Source organism: Manis javanica, chromosome 2 (genome assembly GCF_040802235.1).
Source record: "Manis javanica isolate MJ-LG chromosome 2, MJ_LKY, whole genome shotgun sequence".
Taxonomy (NCBI): Eukaryota; Metazoa; Chordata; class Mammalia; order Pholidota; family Manidae; genus Manis; species Manis javanica.
Window position 1 is genome coordinate 187,164,207 of NC_133157.1, and position 22,550 is coordinate 187,186,756.

General features: G+C 37.6%; 1 protein-coding gene across 2 annotated transcripts in view; it reads left to right on the top strand.

Moving 5' to 3' along the window:
* The first annotated feature begins 2,771 nt into the window (after positions 1-2,771).
* The window catches only part of ATP6V1C1 (ATPase H+ transporting V1 subunit C1), a 38,792-nt gene continuing 19,013 nt past the window's right edge, over positions 2,772-22,550 (top strand). Inside the window, exons 1-4 of one of the 2 annotated variants that reach the window (XM_017664280.3) lie at positions 2,772-2,947; positions 5,086-5,275; positions 18,959-19,127; positions 20,181-20,248. In XM_017664280.3, the coding sequence (XP_017519769.1) occupies positions 18,996-19,127; positions 20,181-20,248 (200 nt within the window). In that variant the 5' untranslated portion in view covers positions 2,772-2,947; positions 5,086-5,275; positions 18,959-18,995. The remainder of the gene's footprint in view (positions 2,948-5,085; positions 5,276-18,958; positions 19,128-20,180; positions 20,249-22,550) is intronic. The other variant, XM_017664286.3, reaches the window with a different exon arrangement.

Here is a 22,550-nt window from a genome sequence, read left to right on the forward strand (position 1 = left end):
AAAATGATTTAGATTCCCACTGTGCCATTAATTCAAAATATTTCCCCACTTTAATTAGATCATTAATTTTTTCTCTTTAAAATATTATAAGGAAAAAAAGTAAATCTTCCCTGTGCATTGTTTTAGTGCTTTAAGCTTAGAAAGTGCTTCCAGATGGGGACTATATATATATAGTTAGAAATGGAGGAAAAGTAGGTGTAGCATGCCTATTACACATACTTAGATACCCAATATGCTCCTATGTGCAATGTAGAAAAATGAGCTTCCTCTCTGCATATAAAACACTAATCCCTTGCCGTTAGAAGCCATTAGAAAGCAATCATATCCTACTTACATTAAATATGTTTGCTAGAGTTTTATTTTTTTTTTATTTTGGTATCATTAATCTACAATTACATGAGGAACATTATGTTTACTAGGCTCCCCCCTTCACCAAGTCCCTCCACAAACCCCATTGCAGTCACTGTCCATCAGCATAGTAAGATGCTGTAGAGTCACTACTTGTCTGCTCTGTGTTGCACAGCCCTCCCCGTGCCCCCCCCCCACATTATACGTGCTAATCGTAATGTCCCCTTTCTCCCCCACCTCTTATCCCTCCCTTCCCACCCATCCTCCACAGTCCCTTTCCCTTTGGTAACTGTTAGTCCATTCTTGGGTTCTGTGAGTCTGCTGCTGTTTTGGTTCTTCAGTTTTTTCTTTGTTCTTATATTCCACAGAAGAGTGAAATCATTTGATACTTGTCTTTCTCCGCCTGGCTTATTTCACAGAGGATATTATGATAGCTCCATCCATGTTGTTGCAAATGGTAGGATTTGTTTTCTTCTTATGGCTGAATAATATTCCATTGTGTATATGTACCACATCTTCTTTATCCATTCATCTACTGATGGACACTTAGTTTGCTTCCATATCTTGGCTATTGTAAATAGTGCTGTGATAAACATAGGGGTGCATCTGTCTTTTTCAAACTGGGCTCCTGTATTCTTAGGGTAAATTCCTAGAAGTGGAATTCCTGGGTCAAGTGGTATTTCTATTTTGAGCTTTTTGAGAAACCTCCATATTGCTTTCCACAATGGTTGAACTAATTTATAATCCCTGTTTGCTAGAGTTTTTAAGTGAGATATGCTAGGCCTAATGATAATTAGAGCTAGCATTTATTGGGCACTACATTATACTGCCTTTCAAGTATAATACGGTGTTTTAAAACACTGGAAAGTGTTGGGAGGTCAGAAGTAGATGCACTTGAATTTAAAAATTAAGAAACCGAGATGAGAATTCTGCTTCAGGTACACATACAAACATAAGGAAACCAAAAGTTTTCTAACATGGACCCTACAATTGCATTGCCAAAGCAGCTGCCACTAGTTTCTTGTGTATATTTAAATTGTTAACATGGAATAAATTAAAAAATTTAGTTCTATAGTCACACTAGCCACATTTCAAGTGCTCAATAGCTACATAAGGGTGGTTGGGTACCATATGGCCAGCAAAGAATAACATTTCCACCATTGCAGAAAGTTTTATTGGACAGTACAGATCTAACAAAATATTGCCTTTAGGCCCATTTTGAGATACCAAAGCCTTTGGAATTCCTGACAAGTTTCTAAAGCTATGTTATAGAACTGGTTGTTGGAATTGCCTGAACTTCTCCCAGAATTGGTGAAAAGCATCATGTTGGGGATAGTTTGGTTGGTTGTTATTTTCTGTCCAACCTAATACTAAGGCTCTAAGAAATTCTGTGGTGAATTTCTGCAGGAAAACAACAGCAGAGAAGGCATAGGTCAGAAAATCTGAGTCCTCTAATATGTAGTGATAATGGCCACCATTTACTATTTCCTTATGTGCCAGGCACTGTGATAAATGCATATTTCATTTAATCCTCACAGGACCTCTATAAGGTATGTACTATTACCACCATTTTACAAGTGAAAAGCTGAAGTTTAGAGGTATACAGTTAGTAGTGCAGCCAGAATTTAAAGTTGGATTATGTCTGTTCCCTTGTGCTAAACAGTTCAGTGACCTCTGGTTTTTCACTCTCATCTGTAAGTCTGTAAAAAGGACTAAAGTAAAAAATCAATAAGTTCTGTTTCTAAATTAGAGTAATACCACCTATCTTCCCAAGCCAATCAAATTCGCAGGGTTCAGAAGAAAGGCTTTCTACTGTTCTTGTCCCTGCTTTCTCCTGTCCAAGCCTTCCCTAAAACCTTCCTCGGTTTTCCATTGTCTAATGTGCTTTCAACTATTTACTATGTTTATCCCACGCCACGCATACCCTTGTACTAGCTAACGTGCTCTCTCGTGCCAAGGGTGATTCGCTCCAGATTATCCTAAAAAATTAGCACCATACCAAGTGCACAGTAAATGCTCCATGACCATTTATGGAATGAACCTGAAGTGGACTGGAAGGAAAATGTGAACAAGCTGAATGAACTTAACTATTAAGGATATTACTCAGAAAATGGGGCGCTTTAAAAACTCCGAGTGCAGAGGCCTGAGTAGGGGCTGGAGACAAAATTCTGTATCAGCAGAAACCTGAAGACGTGGGATAACGTTAGGAATGGTGGTGGTGACGTTAACAGGTGGCGGCCGAAACTGCGCCAGGACAGTGCGGAAAGCGGAAAACCACACCCGCCCCTGGACAGCTGCCACCAGCTCCGACTCCCGGCCTCCCGGGCTCCTAAGAGAGCCTCCCAGCTCCGCCCCTCTCCCGAGGTCCCGACAGCGGCGGCGGCTGCGCAGTGGCGCGCGCGTAGGCGGAGCGGCGCGCGCCGCGGTCAGCTGACTGCTCCTCTGGCACGTGACTTGCTCCGTAGGCGCTGGGGTCGAAGAAGCTGTGAGGCCGGATCTTAGGTCGGGGAGGGATGGAGTGCTGATCCGTTAAAGTCTGCCAGGCTCTCCGCCTCCGTACCTTTTGCTGTTTCCACTTCCTCGTTGGACACCTTCCTGGGTCAGTGAGCGATGGCGGCCTCGGATGGGGAGTTCGGCCAGGCGGAGCCTTGCGCTGCGGTCGCCGCCTGGGAGGGAGGGAGGAATGGGGACCGGCGCTGTGGCCGAGGCTGTGGCGTTGGAGCTGCCTAGTGGCTGTGTCTGGTTTCTTGGCGTCAGTTCGTCACAACATGGGGCCTGGGTTTCCTCTGTAAGGAATAGGAGAAGGGGGGAAAAAAAGGGCCCTAGGGGGTACTCCGTGGCAGAGGTACTGGGACATTTGTCCTTGGATTGGGGGTGGGGGTGTCACAGCAAATCCACGCCCTCTTGGTTGAGGGGGATGAAAGGTGACAGAGTGGCCCAGATGAGGATCTGGGGTAATGTGTGTGAGGTTACAGCGAGCTCAAGGGCCTTCACTGGGTATAAACGCTTTTGAGTAGGGGGATGGCAGGATAAAGGGGTTAGACCCCCTCACTGCAGACAGGGGACCCTTGCAGAAGACGCAGGGTATTTATAGACAGGATGCAAAAAATGTCTGGTGGATGCAAACCATTTTTTTATTAGAATGGAGGGAGATTAGTAAAGAAACCCCTGAAAAGAAACTTGTGAGGAGAGGCACAGAAGGCAAATTGAATGGCCTGAGAAACAGAGGAGTCAGGGGAAGTTAGTATTCTTTTAGGAGGAAAAAGCTGGTATGTTAGGGAAAAATCAAGTATTTCATTGAGAGCTCAGTACTTAGCATGTCTCTGGGAGTGGAAGAGTTGGGTGTAAACAGTTCACCCTTAGAAGTTCGCACCAGTGTTAGGGAGTCAAGTCACACACACATGACACATTGAAGTACTATGAGGTTATATGTAATTTTCAAACAGAGAATGCAAAGTGCTTTGGAATTGTGGAGCAGGGACAGATGTGTGAACTGGCATTATTAGGAAATAACCTGTGGGGAAAAAAACTGGTGTTGGGTCTTGGAAAGCCAGTGGGGTTTCAGCAATGGAGAGAAATGAGTAGTACTTTTCAGGCAGGGAAATGCACAGGATTTAAAGGCCCAAAGATGAGGAAAAATAGTGCTTTTAGGGGAGTCAAAAGTCAGTTTTGTGGTGGATTTGAGTTTGGAGACATGGGAAATAAAGTTGGGTGGGTAAATGACTTGAATGATATTCATGTACCTCTTCACTCCACTATATATTAAGTTGTATATCAAGTATTGTGCTAGTGCTAGAGTTTAGGAACAGCGTCTCTCTCAATAGAGCTTACAGTCAAGTGGAGGAGATGAATTTTAATAAAAAAATCGTGTAAATGTGAAGTGGGCTTTGAAGGAGTAACAGTTAACAAGTGGTGTGAAACAGTTTATATATAAGGACCTGGCCTTTATAGAAGGTTCAGAGAAGGCTTTTTGGAGGATATCACTTTCTAACTGACATCTGAAAAGAGGCTGAAAAGGATGTGGAGGTGTAAATGAAAGCATTCCAGGCAGAGGGAACAACATATATCAATGCCCTGAGATGTGAAAAAGAATAAAGCTTTGGAGAAGTTGTAGGAGGACCAGTGTGGCTGAATCTGGAGGGAGCTGTGTGAGAGAGGCAGGTTGGGAAAGGCTTGGGTCAGGCCCAGCAAGGCTTTTACCCTAAAAGCAGAGGGAAGCCAGTGAAGATTACGGGCAGTAGAGTGAGTCAGACATAGTTTTTGAAAAGAAAATTATGTTGAGAATGTGGAAGGTGCAAAAGTGAATGAGGGGAGACCACTTCAGGAGGACATTGTTGTAATCTCACCAAGAGATGGCAAAGCAATTGAAACTATTTACTGTAGAAAGTGGAGAGCCACTGAAGGGTTTGAAGGCAGGATACCTTATCTCTCCACTAGGATATTAAGGAGAATGTTTAACTGAACTCCCGTTTAGTTGACTGAAGGAGTTGGGGAAGGGAAAGAATGGTTAGATTCCATCTGTACCCTTCAATGAGGGTAGTTATAAGTAACCCCTGTGCTGTCCTGAGGTACACACCAGGGAGGCTGGATCATTTTGGGGTTGGTTGGAGACTCCTTTGCAAAAATCTGGCCTTCCAAACTTATCCTTTGGTAATGTGATCTACTCCAGAACAGTTGAACAACAGTTAGTTATCAGGGAGGACTCGATTACCATTCATGTTTATTTTGTTCTCCCAGGTCTTTGAGAAAAAGTAGATGAACATGCTGTTCATTGCATAGATGGAACCTATCTAGACCCTTGGAGCTAGAAACAGAGATAAAGTGATTTGTCTAGGTCTGACATAACTTCGATGGTCTTCTGACAGCTGGTGTATTGTTCCTGCTGATTACCTGCAAAATATTGCCACAATCACATCTACAGAGAAGGGTGAGTTTCTTGAGGCTCATTGTAATCTTTGATGCAGCACTTTTTGGTGAATTTTTTCTACTAGGACAGGTTCAAGGGATTTGGCAGTGTTGGACCTGCTTTAAAAATTGACTTGTAAGCTTGGGTAAAGCTGTTCAATTTACAGTTCAACTGGAGGACATAATGAGCAACAGAGGTGAGCTGAAAGTTCAGGTTTTCAGTGATGGTTCTTTGGCAACAAGCCAGTCTCAGGTTGTGCTTGGAGACCAAGCCTCAGGGTTGTGTCTCAGTATTCCCCCTTTTTTTTTCTCTCTTGTGTGTCTTGTAGGGTAGATAAAATCTAAAGAAACAGTACTGAGGATCTTACTGAAGTAAATGCTGGGGGCTAGATGGTTAGTGTAATTCTGTTTTTAAAACCAAGCAGGAAATACTCATTTTTGTTTTTTGACACATTAGTCTTAGAAACCTCATTAACATTAGTTTTTATAACCTAAAAAGAAATTTGGGGACTTCAGAAATCTGATGCTCTGATTATTTCAAGAACTTGTGAAATCCACTGGTCAAAGAGCAAAACCGAAATGCCAAAATAAACCTTTGCAAAAGAGTCTTTTTGTAGACCACCAGTTCCTAAGCAGTCAGTCTTTCGTTTGAACTTGAGTCTGTTTAGGTGTAACTAACAGTTTTGACTAATTACCTCCTAGTTAAATTTTGTTTTTGTACATATTCTGATCTAATCTGCAGGAGTAAATCTTTTTCATCCTTTGGATGTGGAATCTCACCATTTTAGTTATAAACTAACTCATGCTAGTTTCCCATTTCACTGATGTTTTTAAAGCATACTAGAAGCCCATTAGCATAGTGCCCTTGGAAGGTTAGCTCAGGCAATGATGTAGGGCAGACTAAAATTTTATTGACACGAATGACCTTTGAAACTGGAAATTTCAAACTATATTCTCAATAATGAAATACAATTCCTTTCCAGTGGGAAATCTGCTTCTAAAGTTATGTCATTGTGCAAATCTGGTATACATTTATTGAGTTTAAAAAGGAGCCAGGTGGCAAAGGCTTCTCTTGAGTTCCCTGGAGTCTTGATTTGCCTGCAGCTCAAAACAGCTCAAACGCCGAAGGGGCACTTGTGTTACATAGAGTCAGTGACTATATACAGCGAGGGCAAAATGAGCAGAGCGCAGCCTTAACGTCAGGACTGGTCCTCCGTGGAGAGGGGCTCCGAATGAAGGGCGGGGGTCGGAGCTCGGCCTCTGGGGGACAAAGTGAGGCGGGCTGCGACCCGACGCTGGGCTGCGGGCAAGCAAGGAGCTGTGCCTACTCACACACAAAAAAGGAGCCAGGTGGGCAGGGGAGGAGAGGTGCTTTGGTTACAAGATGGAGCATTAGCCCTATATCTGAAATTAGGTTTGTGTGTGTGTATCTGAAAATCAAATGTCAGGTAAATGCAAAAATGGTGTTTCATAGATATTAATGTATCTTTTAAGACATTTTAAGGAAGTTATGAATTAAGCTGATTAACAGGTAGATTAACTTTATCATGTAAGTTTTTTGACCACTAGCCTATAGTTAGTGTGTCTGCAAGGGTGCTAATTGGCATTTTGGACAGGACTATTCACTGTTTGGCCTCCATCCATTAAGTGCTGAAAGTGCCCCCCATTTTGGGGCAATCTAAAATGCTTCCATTTATTCCAAACTCCTCCTGGAGAAGAGAGGTACCATTTGTTTGCAAAACACCAAGTGTGGTGCTATCATTGATTTGCTGGACAGTTATCTGAGTACTTGTTAAGGGCCAGGTACTGTACTAAATGTTAGGGATATAGAAGTTAACAGTAGTATTTTAATAAAGTAGTATGTAAAATGTATGCAGTCACAAACTGTGACCTTGGGTAATTTCATTAACTGTTTTCTTCAATCTACAAGTAACGGTGGTGGTAACATCTTTGAAGAAATTAAGTACAAAATCAGTTAGAATATTGAAGTATTTATACATTTTCAGTAAGTGGTTGTCATTACCAGTAAACAGAATCTCAGTCTTACCAGAGTGATGAATTGGGGAAAACTACTTTGTTTTAAGTCTTTAACTTGATGAATTTCAGGCTAGAATACATTGTGTTAGAGATACCAGCACCTTTTAGCGGAATGTGGTATTGTGGTCCAGTTACTATTATAAAATACCAGCCCGGAAGAAAAGGGAAGTACCATTTTGGGAGCCATGAGTGTAGATTGAGGGAATGGGAATCCCCTGGCATGGGAGGAATTGTTTGCTTCCTTGGTCGTAGCTGGGTTGCCTGTGGCAGGGAGGAAGTCTGGGAGCTCAGAAGGTTTCGATGATTACTTTCAGTAATGGTGTAAGTGCCCTCCTTGCCATGTCTACCAATTCATCCAGCTTTACCAGAAATTACAGGTAGTTTTCCAGCATTGTATTCTGTGTTGTTACCTCCCCAACCCCCCAAACCTGTTTCAGTTTTTATGATAGGCTTCAGTGTGAAAGAGAGGCTTAGCTTTTACAGATTTATTTCTAGCTGACTGTGAAATAAAAGGATGGTAGTTATTTTTAAAATACACATATTAAATATTAAATTGTCATCTTTAAGTATATATATGTTGTGAAATTCAGATAGTCTTTAATATAATTATAGAGCATTTACAGATAACTGTTTCAGTTGAAGACAAAACAGGCAAGATTTATTTAAAGAAGGTATATGTTCTGGCAATTTAAAAATTTCATCCTGTACAATCATGAATGTATTCCTTAAAAGGTAAAAATCCCCCTTTTAGTTATTGGCAACATTTAAACAAGTTTTATTACAATCATATCCCACCCCTTCTTTTTTGAAAGAGAATTTTAACATTCAAATAGGAAACAGTTATTCTTACGTTTTGTTTGTATGGTATTAACAATTTCTAGGATAGGATGTGGCAACATTTTTAAATGAGGGGTTGTGGTAAATCTTTTGCACTGATAATTTCTGTTAAAAGTTGATGTGCCACAACTGAAAGGCTATTTGATATTTCACTGGTATCTGAGGTATGCTTTCTTGTGTTTTTTGCAATAAGCCATTTTAGTAAATGTGGTAGTTTCAAGGGCTAAAAAGGAGTTATTTTGCATATAGACTACCTTCAGTCTTAATTTATTGTGAAATGTAGTATACTGTGAAAGGTGGTAGCATTTCAGAAACTAAATATTGGTTTCTTGAAAGCATTAAAATCAGTTAAGTATTGGGCTGTGCTATTTTCCTCCTATTTTGGGTCAGGTGCACACCTTCACAAAAGAAGCACTGGCAGCTCACCTGTTTGGGCTTGTTATCCCACCTTGGGTGTTACTGTTGCAGTTATTGCTTTACTGTTTTTATTTTATAATTCAAGTCAGTTGTGGTAGGAAGATAATCCACAGCTTTCGAATTCCCTGATGTAGTTGATAAAGCAAATAAAAGTTTCAGAGCTTTGGACCTGGGTTTTCCTTTCTTCTCACCCTTCCTTCCTTCCATTCTGAAAAAGAATTACTACTACTTTTTATCTTTTAAAGCAGCATATTTATTGCAGTCATATAAGATACATGTTTAAGAATTTGACTAGTGTTTCTCTTGTGCTTCCAATGTATTCTGCTTTGATTTTTTAAAATCCTGTCATCTGCATTAAGTTTTCTTCCTACTGGTACCTACACACGGAGACCTACCTACTCATACAGACCTGCTCCTGCTTGCACGTGCACACAGCTGTCTAAGGTCCTTCAAGACAGAGAATACATTTTATTTGCTTTGCTTCTTAGAGCCTACCACAGTTCTGGGAACTTAAGCACCCAAAACATTTGGTGAGATGAAGGATATGGCTTCAAACCGAAATTATATACAAACAGAGTACAAAATACGCAGTTAATCATGTGGGCTTAATTAGACACATGGGTTGAGGGAAAAGTAGTTTGGGGTTCTGTTAATGGATTTGCATGGTTGGATTTAATTGAGAAAATCTTTTTGTTAAGGGCAGTTTGAGTTTGGTTTACATACGAAGAGAGATTGTTTTGTGCAAAATGGACTGTGTGAGTAGAGGCAAGCAGGAAGAGAACGAAAGGCAGGCCTGAGGTCAAGCTTTGAGGTTAAGTAATATTGTGAGGATAAGGCAGAAGAAGTCAGTGAAGAAAGGCAGATTGGAGTCATATTTCCAAGAAGGAAGCAGGACTGGGGCATACATTTTTGTAAGTTATTCAGCCTTCTGTCACCTAGAGCAATTTTTTTTAGCACTGGAAAAATATCACAGGAAGTTGATTTAGGAATAAATCAGGGCTCTGTATACTGTGATCACAAAGCCACCTGCTATTTGTTTGTAGATAATTTTAAATGTGTATTCTATTCCTAATAAATAAAGTTGCACATTTTTTTGACCAAGTGTTTACCCGAATTTTGTTTTGTTCTGTACTTGATATCATGTATCAAATTGCTTTTCATTTACTTTTTAAATTCATAAGCTGCCATAGAAAGCATGCAAAAAAATGGGTAGATATATTTAAGGTTTCTAAACTCCATAGAACAAACATCATTTCTCTATGGTACCACTAACAATACTGTGTGATTCTTGGTAATGATAGGACATTCAGCCATCGTGTTAAAGGATAGTTGCCATTTCTTGTAATATTGACTGTATAATAAGTAACTGATTATATAATCATAGAAATGCCTGTTTTAGTGCAGTGGTTCTGAAACCTGACTGATATTTGAATTACCTGAGGAATTTAACAAGAAAATAGAGAAAAAGAGTCTAGGGTCTCACACAGTATAGATTCATGGAATACAGGAGCAGAAAAGGATTCTGGATATTATAATCCAACACTCATTTTACAAATGAAAAAACTTAAAACTCAGACAGTGATGTGCAGAACTGGGATTAGATTCCAAGTCTTAATACTCTCAGCACAGCCCTCTGGCCATTACATTGTGCTTCCTGAAGTTGACATTTGGGTTTTCTCTGGCTGTCATTCCCAGTGAGGTAAAAAGGCTGCTTAACCAAACTCAGTTGCATGCTTCTGACATAGTTACTACTAAACCAGCTCTGCCATTTTCTTTTGTATTATCTCTAAGGGTCTTTGCCATGCCATTTAATGTTCTCTAAACTTTTCAATGTTTTCAAGTATGAGGATACTGCTGTACCTTTTAAAAAAAGTGTGTGGGTTTTTTTCAGTGTTTACATGAAGTAATTCAGTATTAAATAATTTGGAAATAGCACTATTCAGAAAGATAAACATAAACATTCATAATCCACTCCCAAGAGGTAATCTTTAATACTTCTGTTTTATAATTTAATATTTATTCCTATACATACCTTTCTTTCCTTTCTTAAGGTTGAAATATCTGGGTCAGACGGTGTGTGCATTTTTATGGCTTTGATAAGTATTGACAGATTTCCTTCCAGAAATTGTCCGTTTTCTTTTTTTAATCACAGAACTTTTTGGGGCTCTCATGTGATATTTAATTATTTTTTTTAGATAGAGGAACTGTTCATGATGGCAGGTTATTATATCTTTATTAATGCTTTTAAATGAATTTTTATTTTATCAGTTATAATAGCATGCCACACATTTGCAAATTAATGACACACGTGAATGTGTGGGACATCTATTCAAGCTGCAGCTGTTCCTTTTTTTTTTAATGAAAATGAACATTTTTCCCTTTATTACCAAAGCAGTACACATTGTTATGCTTCATTCTGTACAAACACAGTATTACTACAGTCTTTCAGCCTAGACTTGTTACATTTCTTACGAATTACATTATTTGTTCATTGTTGTTATTTCTGTTTTCTAGTAAGTGTTAAAACAGTGCTGAGAGAAGGGGAGGTTGTGGCCAAGTCCCTACGATCCATACAACCAAACTAGATGAGTCTTCAGTTTCTGGCCATGATGGAATAACTGGTACCATACTTGCTTTCCTGCCATAAACAACTAGAAAATTGGTTGAAATACATGAAAAACAGCTTCCAGATATTGGACAACAGGTAGTACAGGATCTGAGAGACAGGGAACAAATGAAGTGAGCCCTATAATTCTTCTGGCGTTCTGCCTGGAGACACTCTCTGGACTGTGGTTTAGGAAGGTGGAACCTTGAGGAGACTTTGAGTTGGGGAGGCTTATCTTGCTGGAATTTACAAGTCAGATTGCCAGAAAGGAGGGAGCTGGCAGAGGGAAAAAGTACCAGAATCTATATGGTGGTGTCTGCAGGAGAGCCAGCAAAAGAATAACTAGAGATTTAAACTGAAAATTTCTAGGGCACTTGGGGCAGGGAGGTGTTTGATGCCTCCATGGGGCATTCAGTAGACTCTCCAGAAGGCTAGACCTTTGTAGTAGAACTAAATTAGCCTTAGAGTAAAGTCTTAGACACATCCTAACAAAGTTAAAAACAAGCTTTCAGTGAATCATGGTGATCCTCAACTAACCGAATTACCAGTCAGAACAAAGTGCAACATTCTTAAAAAGGAAGAGAATAAAGTCCAGTGATCAGCAGTGTAACATCATGACTTATAAGTATGCTCAGTGATTTAACAGAAAACATGAACATAATGAGGGAAGAATGGAAAGTTTAAAAAAATGGAACTCATAAAACTGAAAAATACATCCAAAGACAAAAGTCTGTTTCATGAGATGAATAGCAGATTACTCCAAAGAGAAGTTCAGCAATTTAGAAGTATCTGAACTGATGCACAGAGAAACAACTGAAAAAAAAAATGAATGGAAGCTTATTGACCTCTGGGACAATATCAGTTGATTTCATGTGATTTTTTTTTTTTTGCCTCAGAAGGAAAAGGGAAGCAGAAAAAAAAATTGAAAGAAAATAATGGATGAAAATTTTCCAAATTGACAAAAACTATAAACACAAATTTAAGAAGCTCAATGAAGTCCAAGTGGGATAAACCCTTGTGACCTTGGGGTCACAAATTTTCTTATGCCACAGAAAGCATATATTGTAAAAGAAAAAATGGATCAGTTCAGCATCTTAGTTGGAAACTGCACAGCACTAAGTGTGGGTGAGGACGTACGACAGCTGGGACCTGCATGCCTTGCTAGTGGGAATATAAAATGTTATCTCTACTTTGGAAGGAAGTTTGGCAGCTTCTTATAAAGTTAAATATATGTCAATTATTCAACTCAGAGGTTCCATTTGTAGATGTTTATCCAAGAGACATAAAAATAGACTTTCACAAAAACCTTTGTAGAGGAGTGTTCATCGAACTTTTGTTGTTATTGGTCCCAAATTATTAACAATCCAAATGCCCATCAGTAGCTGAACAGATAAGCAAACTGTAGTACATTCATACAGTGGAATACTAAACAATAAAACAGAATGAATTGCTGCTACACAGCACATGGCAAATATCAAAGACCTGCTGAGCAGAAGGAGCCAGTATAAGAGAGTACATAATGTGTGCTTCCGTTTACAGTGAAACTCTAGATCAGGCAAAACTAATCTATAGTGTGACAGAAAAGAAAATAGATCAGCATCTGCCCAGGGCTGGCAGTGGGGTAGGGATTGACTGGGACTGGGGGTGAGGGAAGGCTTTAGGCAACAGAAATGCTCTTAATCTTGGTTTTGGTGGTGGTTACACAGGTGTATGTGTTTGTCAGAAATGAATCAAACTGTACCCTTTTTTTTCCCTGTACTCTTGTAATGGATGCATTTTATTAAATATAAATTATATTTCAATAAAGTTGATTTTTTAAAAATACAGGGGAGGGGAGGTACTAACCAATTATAAGCCAGGCACTTCAACTGTATTGTCACATGTAATACTGACAGTTATTAATTCATTCAAGAATATTCAACAAATCCCTTTTCAGGTTCTACATATCAGCCTCTATGCCAGATATTGAAGATACAATGCAGTTGTGAGTAAAAACTATCCTGGTTTCCACTTAACCTTATGGGCAGCTTATTTGGAAGACAGATATTAATAAAAAGTGTCCCTTAGGGAAATATTGGAAAGAGGGTGCTATGAGAGCATATAATACATTCACCTGTACCATATACTATATGCTCTCATATGATATATGACATGATATATTTTACAATATATCATATAATATATGAGGTACTTTCTGTGCCTTGGTTCCTTTATTTCTAACTACTACCCATCTGGTAGGGTTGTTTTAAAAGTACTAAATGAGTTAGTAAATGTAAAGTGTCTTGGCTGGTGCAAGCAGATGAGGCAGTGCCCACTAAGTATTGGCTTGTTATCTTCATGGCATTTGACAATTCCAGTTATCTAATGCTGCAGGGGTACACCTGTACTAACTTGGGGAACACTGAAACAGGACCAGGTGTGAGGGAAAAGGTTATGAGTTTGGAAAGTGTTGCGTTCTGGGTGCTTTTGAGACATCCAAGTGGCGCTGTATTGTAGTCAGTTGTGGAGACTCTCTTGGGTGCGGCTGCAGGGTTGGCAGAGGGGGCAGCAGAGGGGACTGGGTGAACATGCTTATTTAGAAATGTGTTCAGCACCGGACTGGAGTCACCTGGATTGTAGGTAAGTTCATCAGGGAAGAAGCTATATATACAAGCATTTATATACACATGTAACAGAGGGCAATAGACCTAGATCTGAGTCGTAAGGAACTTCAATATTCAATCGGTGTGCTTTTTTAATAATTTTCTCTTTTGTTTAACATAAATGTGCCTATATTTATGCCTGACTTTCAGTATACAAAATGAAATAAAGTGAGGTAATTAGGAATAAAAACAAGTCATTTGAAGCAGAGGAAGTGGAGGTGTCTAGGTTCTTGGTGAGATGATAACCAATTTTGACTCTTGGTATCCATGCAGCTTAGAGAAAAAGGGAGATGTGTTTAGCAACATGGATTTCATTTTCTGACCAGAAAAAGCATACACACACACACATGTTTTGCTGGAAAGATAAATATTTTTGGAAGTGAGGTTAAATTGGTCTTACTTAAATTTCAAGGAGAAACTTTTTCATGTGATTTGTGTAAGTGACAAGATAACAGTGGACATTGTTCAAAAACAAACCAAAAACAAAGTTTGCAGAAGACTTATTGGGCTATTCTCATGGGCAGTTCTTACATTCATCCTTAGATGCTTACATAGCTTGTCTTTTGCATCAGGCTCTTTTTATAGTTAGTTTGCTTTGACGGGGGAGTGGGAGAAGAACTGAGGCCATGGCTTTGCCTGAAGTAGAGATAGATTCTTCCTCAGGCCTTCTTTTTTATATTTTTGAGTGTATTTACCTTTAAAATAATGAAAGACAAAGACTTAATAATCTGCAACTTCACCAATTTTTAATTTATAAACTCCTCTAAAATTAAGATTTGTTTTCTGAAAGACGAACCAAGAAAGTCTTTTAAAAAAAACGCTTTTTTCCTTGGTCCTAATTTTTTCTCTAGTAAAACTTATTGATTGGTTCAGTCGTTGTAATTATATTTCATTTATTCATAAAACAAGCATTTATTAAATCCCTGCTGTTGGCAGGAATTGTGTATGCTGGGTTTTAGGGCTTCAGAGTAGATCGATTCCTGCCTGTGAGGATTTCCTAGTCAGATGGAAGGAAACATAGGGCAAAAGGGTTATGTGTGGATCTTTCTTCAAATAGGAGAGCTCGGGTCAGCCTGGCTCAATTCAGTAAAAAGAACATGGTCTTTGCAGTCAAACACAACAAGCTTTGAATCCCATGTGTTATTTGTATGACCCCAATAAATTACTAAACTGTTTGTGTACTGTTACCTAGCTTATAGGGCTGTTGTGAGAATTAAAAAATATAATATGTGAGATGTATGTAATACAGCACCAAACATAGAAGACACCTTTTCCTCCTCATCCCCAAATAATTAGGCTCTAGAGAGGGCTCCAGTTAAAAGGTGAATTAGAGAACTTTCTGTAATTTTCCTAGACATTCTGGACTCTAGTTGTGTTAGAATTATCATGACATTATTTCATTTGATCCTGATAAAAGGTCAGTGAAGTAGGGTAGGGCAGGTATTTATAGATGAGAAAATGGTTTCCTGTTTCTTTTATCTTGAAATCCTTTGGAAACCTGTTGGATGAAAAAGATTTTCTGGAACTCTAAATGGTATGATAGTGAACACCTATAAAAGCTCATATTTTTACAGTCTTTGAGAAAGCTGCAGTTTAGATAAATTAACAGTATCTGAAAGAACTTAACAATTGATTTCATCACCCACCATTTTTGGGGAAGTGGAGGTGTAAAAATGTGTCATCAAATATACTGTTTTTAACAGAGCAACTTGTATAAATAATTACATAAAACCTCAATTTTCCAAAACTACCATCACTTAGAAGGTATGGATTATTGAAAGATGTTTAAAGATGTTAATTGAATTCTCTAATCAACTGAGAATTTTAAAGTTTAAGGTATTCTTTTGATTGGTGTTTGGACTAAAAAAGCTAGATTTAATAAGTACAAGAATATTAGATGGAAGAGACTAGAGATAAGGAAACAGCTGAGTCTGAAGTGGCCCAGGTGCAGTAGAGAACAGCAATGGGATGACAAGAAGGTAGGATGCATTTCACTAGGAATTGAATTTAAAAAGCAACTTACTGAGATAGATTATGGAGTTACCGCCAGTGTAGTCCAAACTCTTACCTTTGCAACATTTTGTATTTATAATTGTTGAATATATTGACCCTAAAAATACTTCTTTAAAAAAAATCCCCAAATATCAAAAGGTTTGTATTCAATGTACTATACTTGGTCTTAAGAGGATATAAACAGATTAGGAAGCATTCCTATTAAGGTTAAAAGAAAAAAGTTGTGTTCAGAGGATTAATCTTGGTAACTAGACTATTCTCTGGATATTCTATCTGAAAGTTCACAGAAGTTGTATTTTTAAATAAATTTGCCATGCATTGTTCTATTTTAATTGTCATTAATTACATTCTTGTGACAGCTTTAAAAATATTTAATTTTGAGAGATTTCAGATATACAGAAAAAGTTCACCTATTTCAGAATAATAAATATCCATGTACCTGTTACCCAGATTTGACAGGTATTAACATTTTGCCATATTTACCTCAGATTTTTTTTTAAAGAAAACCTTAACATACACAGCTAACATCTCCCAGGTATATTTTTGTACTTGTGTATGTAGTCATGTGCACTGTGTGTGTGCCATTGTGTGGAACCTGGGTTGCTAACTGCTTTGGAGAACAGTTTGGCATCAACCAATAGAACTGATGATCGTTTTTGTTGGTTATCTCATGGTACATAACAAACCACCACAAAATGTAGTGGTTTGAAACACTGATTTCTTACTTGTCCTGATTCCTTGGGTTATCTCAGTGGTTCTGTTTGTTTCACGTGGGCTCACTGATGGGACTGCATTCAGCTGCAACATTGGGCTGGAAATTTCAAAATGGCCTATTCTCATGTTTGATGGTTTATGCTCGTGGCCAGCTGCAGTGTTGTCATTTCTCTGCCACATGGTCTCTTCCAATAAGTTAGATTGGCTTCCTATTCCATGGTGGTCTTGAGGGCAGCCAGACAAGAAACAGAGGTGGAAGTTGCAAGGCCTCTTGAGGCCTGGGTCCTAAAGTCACACAGTCTGGCTTCCATGCTTTTTATTGTTCAAGGAAAGTCACAGTCCAGCCCACATTCAAGGTGAGGGGAAATGGACCCCATCTTTTGATGTGAAGCAAAGGGACAGTCACATTGCATAGGAGCATGAAAAGACTTGTTGCCTCCATCTTTGAAGGCAGTCTGCTACATTATCATATTCTTCAGTTAAACTGTTTTATTTCTGTCTGTCCTGGAGGAACTTTTTCACAAAAAGACATGTGCAAAATTGTTCATTGCCAGATTGTTTGTAATAGCAAAAAAGTAAACCAATATAATTATCCTTCCAGAGGAAAATGGATAGTAAATTTTAGTTTATTCATGGAATACCATACAGCAATTAAAATGGATTACTACCTCTCTGTGGATCATCGTGAATAATTCTAAAGTAGGTTGAGTGTGAAAATCAGGTTGGAAAAGAATATGGGTAGAAAGATATTTATGTAATAGCTTTAAACTTTAACATTTGAAGTTTCTCAGGTAGGCTAGTGAGAATTTTGTTTCTGTTTTTAAATCGAAGCTTATCTTTGGGTAGCCTCCTTAGAACTTGGTGCTCTGAATGGCTTCCACCCTTGAATAGACAGGTAAGCTGTACTGTTTTCTGGCCAGACTCAGGGTTTGTCTGGGCTAGCCATTACAGGTTTGTTGTCTGTTTGTGCAATTCTGTCTCTTTCTGCACTTTTATCAGTAATGTTGGAAAAATCATCTTAGAGTACAATTCTTGAGATAGTCATTTAATACCACCATCTGTATTTATATCAGTTTAACCTCTCTGAGTTTGTTTCTTATCTGAAATGGGGAGGATGATATATGTCTCATCGGGGTTTAGGAAGATTAATTGAGATAATAGTGTATAAAACACTTAGAGCAGTACCTGATACATGGTAGGTGCTCTATAAACAGATGTTGGGAAAAAATAAGTATATACAATGGCATCTATGTTCAGTTCACTTTTAATTGTGTTATAACTAGGTGGGATTACTTTATTAAAGTAATTACAGCACTTCTGAAATTATTAAAGTTCCATTATGGTTATAATACTTTACATTCTAAAGGAAATTTAAATTTACAAAATTCTTTCATACTCATTTTCTGATTTTGTTATCAGGACAACTTTGTCACATAGTTACCTTCTACTTAAGATAGACTCCCAGGTGTCTGGAGAGGTTGAAAAAGCAGTGGTAGTAGAAATTTTATGATGGTTCTAAGAATATATTAAAGTGGAAATAGTGAAACCATAATATTTTCATTTTTAGGAGTTACTTTGTATTTGTGTGCTTTACCTACTGAGATTCTGGATAGATTTGGCTCTGGACTCTGTGTGTGTGTGTGTGTGTGTGTGTGTGTGAGAGAGAGAGAGAGAGAGAGAAGAGGGAGTGGGAGAAGGAGAGGGAGAGAAAGATAAAGATGGGGGAAGGAGAAAGACTGTAGAGGGCTGTTTGTGATCATGGGACTCTGGAAAGGGGGGTCCACAGCCTTTCTCTTGCTCAGATCCAATAGTGTGGTATTGCCTTGCCCCCAAAGTCGTACTTCTAAGTATAAAGACGATTTCTGTGATTTTATTCTTTTTTGGCTGCTATGTATATGCCAGGGATTTGAGGAGATCCCCTTAGGTTGAATATGGGTTAAAATTAATCTCCAATTTGGCTAACACTGTGAATTTGCTAAGCTAGATGTGGCACATTTATTTGCTGGCTACTGTTCAAATGCATTGATTTGCTCAATTCTTTTTCAGAGGTAAAAGTCATGCATTTTTAAATTTCCTGTTTTGGTTTTATGTTTTAAAAATTTAAGATAAACCTGTACATTTGTGACTCATACTTTTCTGGAATGAAAATATTGGTAGCTGGTATTTTGGATAGTCTCATTTGAATCATTCCCATTGTAGGTTGTTTCGTAATTTTTTAAAAATTGATGACTCATATATTAGGTCTCTATTCTATGTCGTAAATAAATTACCTTTTACCATTTATTTGGATTTTCTTCCAGATAAGTAAGTTTGACTTTGCTTGGGATCATGTGCCAATGGTGGATTAATTTTGAAACTGATTATGTTTATCACTTATCCTGTGACTCTGAAATACTTTAGAAACAAATTATATTAAATGTATTTTTTGTTTTGTTTTCAGAGTCCCCCTTGGTCTTGGAAGAAATACTTGAACAAACATGACCGAGTTCTGGCTTATATCAGCTCCCGGGGAGAAAACATGTCAGCAGACATGGGAGAAACTGCATGCAGCAACCACAAAGAACAATAATCTTGCTATTACTTCAAAGTTCAACATTCCTGACTTAAAGGTAAGACTATATTGTGCAGAATAGTGCAGGAGTTCTTCATGAGAGGAAGGACAGTGTCTTTGCTTACCTTTTGGCAGAAGTGAGATACCTAGGTTACTTCAACAGAAAACTCCCTAGTCATTGGCATAATTTAAAACCCATCTTGTTCTTTCCAATCTTCAGATTTTAAATAATGAGGAAATTTGGCCACCCAAACAAAATAATACTTCCCTTAAACCTTTGTACTTTTCTAAATTGTAATTTAAATTGTAATGAGAAACTTTATGAAAATATTTGATGTATTACATTCCCAAATATGACTTCCAGAAGTGAAAAATCTCAGTCATGCATATTGAATATCACAGTGAATCCATTTTTCTTTTACTAAATTCATATAATGCTCACTAGTGTAAATGTTTTACCACTGCACCTCTTTAATCATATTTGACAAATCTAACCTAGTTATTTTATCTAGTTATGTATTTAACATTTATTAAAGTTCAGTAACCTAACAGCCTCAAAGTGAAATAGGCTGCCAGAATTCAGTTGACTGAACCGTAAGAATGGAAGAGATCATGATTTTGCTGGTTAAATAAGTGAGGCAGTTTTACACAGGAGTCATTTAAGAAATACTTGAAATTACTGCTTCTTAATATGTTGGGTGTTACAAATTCCTTTGAGACACTGGTATAGACTGGACATTTCTTTAAAAACATGCTCATTCACACATAGACAGTTTACAGATTATAGACTCTCTGTTGCACAATCATGACCCGTACCTAAAAGCTGCTCTCATAAGCCATGATCCACCATCACTGGGCAGTACAAGCACAGTCTGCTTTTGTGGAATCTTCACATCCTAAGTGGTGTTTGTACCTATAAGAGGATTATCTTATACATAGAAATAGTTTTTAAATCTCGGGCAAAAATTTTAACCACACTTGTACATTATGAAATAAAATATGGAGAACTTACGATTTGTGGATCCTTTAAATCTAGATGTTGTCAAGATACATCATCTTGTTACAAAACAAAAAGGATGAAACCAAAGTAATAAAATGCTCTCCTTCCTAGGTCGGCACACTGGATGTTTTGGTTGGTTTGTCAGATGAACTGGCTAAGCTGGATGCATTTGTAGAAGGGTAATGTACTTACACACATAAACTAGAGCAAAATGTGAGTTATTGTTATCAGGCCACCTGGACGTTGGGTTATTGTTATATGTATTGCTGGAATGGTTTTAGAAAACAAGGACTTTTTTTCTTTGCAAATCAACTGTATGAAGATACAGTCCACATACAATAAAATGTATGTTCGAAGTGTAAAAATTACTTTTTAATATCTTTGTTGAGATATAATTTAAGTACTATGCAATTCACCTATTTAAAGTATACAGTTCAGTGATTTTTAGAATATTCAGAGTTGTGTAAACATTGCCACAATCTCTTTTAGTACATTTTTACCCTCCCCCACAAAAAACTTGTTCCCTTTAGCAGTCACTCCCTGTCCTTTATTGACCACTATTCTACTTTCTGACACCATTTATTTGCTTATTCTGAACATTTCATACAAATGGAATCATACAATATGTGATCTGTTGTGATGCTTCTCCTCCTTGGCTTAATGTTTTCAAGGTTCATCTATGTAGCATGTATCAATATTTAATTTCTTTTTATTACTAAATAATATTCCATTATATAGACATGTCACATTTTATTAATCTGTTTATCAGCTGATGGACATTTAGGTTATTTCCATGTTTTGGTTAATATGAATGATGCTGTTATGAATATTTGTGTACAAGTTCTTGTATGCTCTGATGTTTTCATAAACATGCTCTTGGGTTTTCATAAAGACGCTTTGGGTTATGTACCTAGGAATGAAATTGATAGGTTATATGATAACTCTGTGTTGAACATTTTGAAGAACCCCCAGACTGTTTTCAAAGCAGCGGCACCATTTCACAGTCCCATCAACAGTATAGAAAGGTTCTAATTTCTCCACATTCTTGACAATACTTGTAACTATCCATCTTTTTGATTATATAGTGGATATAAAATAGTGTTTCACTTATGTTTTTGATTTTTATTTCACTGATGGCTTATTATGTATTGAGCATCTTTTCGTGTGTTTATTGGCCATTTATGTTTCTTCTTTGGAGAAATGTCTGAATCCTTTGCCGTTTAATTGGCTTATTTGTCTTATAATTTGTTTAATTTTTAATTTAAATTTAAAGTTTACTCGGCTTATTGAATTGTAAGAATTCTTTATATATTATAGATACAAGTCCCTTAACAGATGACTTGCAGATATTCTGTGGGTTGCTTTTACTTTCTTGACAGTGTCCTTTGAAACATAAATTTTTAATTTTGATGTCCAATTTATCTATTTTTGTTGCCTGTGTTTTTTATATGTCTAAGAAATCATTGCCTAATCCAACATCACAGAATTTTATGTCTATATGTTCTTCCAAGAGTTTTGTAGTTTTAGCTTTTACATTTCGATCTTTGATCCATTTTGAGTTAATTTTTGCATATGGTATGCGGTAGGAGTCCAACTTCATTGTTTTGCATGTGGGTATCTAATTGTCTTAGTACTGTTTCTTGGAAAGACTATTCTTTATCTGCTGTATTGTCTTGGTACCCTTGCCAAAAGTCAATTGAACATAAATGTGAGGGTTAATTTTTGGACTCTCAGTTCTTTTCCATGTCTTTTGATTCCATATTTCTATCCTTGTGCTAGTACTACACTGTCTTAATTACTGTAGCTTTGTAGTACATTTTGAAATCAGGAAGTATGAATTCTTTTTTTTTCCCCCAAGATTGTTTTGGCTATTCTGGCTCCTTTCATTTCCATGTGAATTTGAGGATCACTGTGTCAAATATCTGCAAAGAAGTCAGCTAGAGTTTTTTGTTTATTTTTATTAAAAATATCATTGATATATAATCTTATATCAGTTTCAAATACATAACAGTGGTTCAGCATTTACCCATATTACCAGCTCCTCGCTCCTCATCCCCTCCAGTGTGCTCACTATCCATCAGTGTAGTAAGATGTTACAGAATCATTAACTGTATTCTCCGTGCTGTACTACCATCCCTGCAACCAGCCTATGATGTAATTGCAAATTATTGTGTCCCTCAATCCCCTTCCCCCTCCCAATCCCTCCCACCTTGATAACCACTAGTCCCTTAGTGTCTATGAGTCTACTGATATTTTGTTCCTTTGGTTTTGTTAGCTGGGGTGTTGATGGGGATTGTGTTGATTCTGTAGATCGATTTGGGTTGTATTGCCATCCTAACACAGTCTTAGATGCATGAATGTGGGATTTTATGCCATTTATTTGAAGCTGGTGATGCTTTTGTCCTCAAAATTCAGTTACATTAGAAGAGTTTTTCTAAACTACAGTTTTAGTCACTTTTAAAATTCAGTTACTTTAAATTT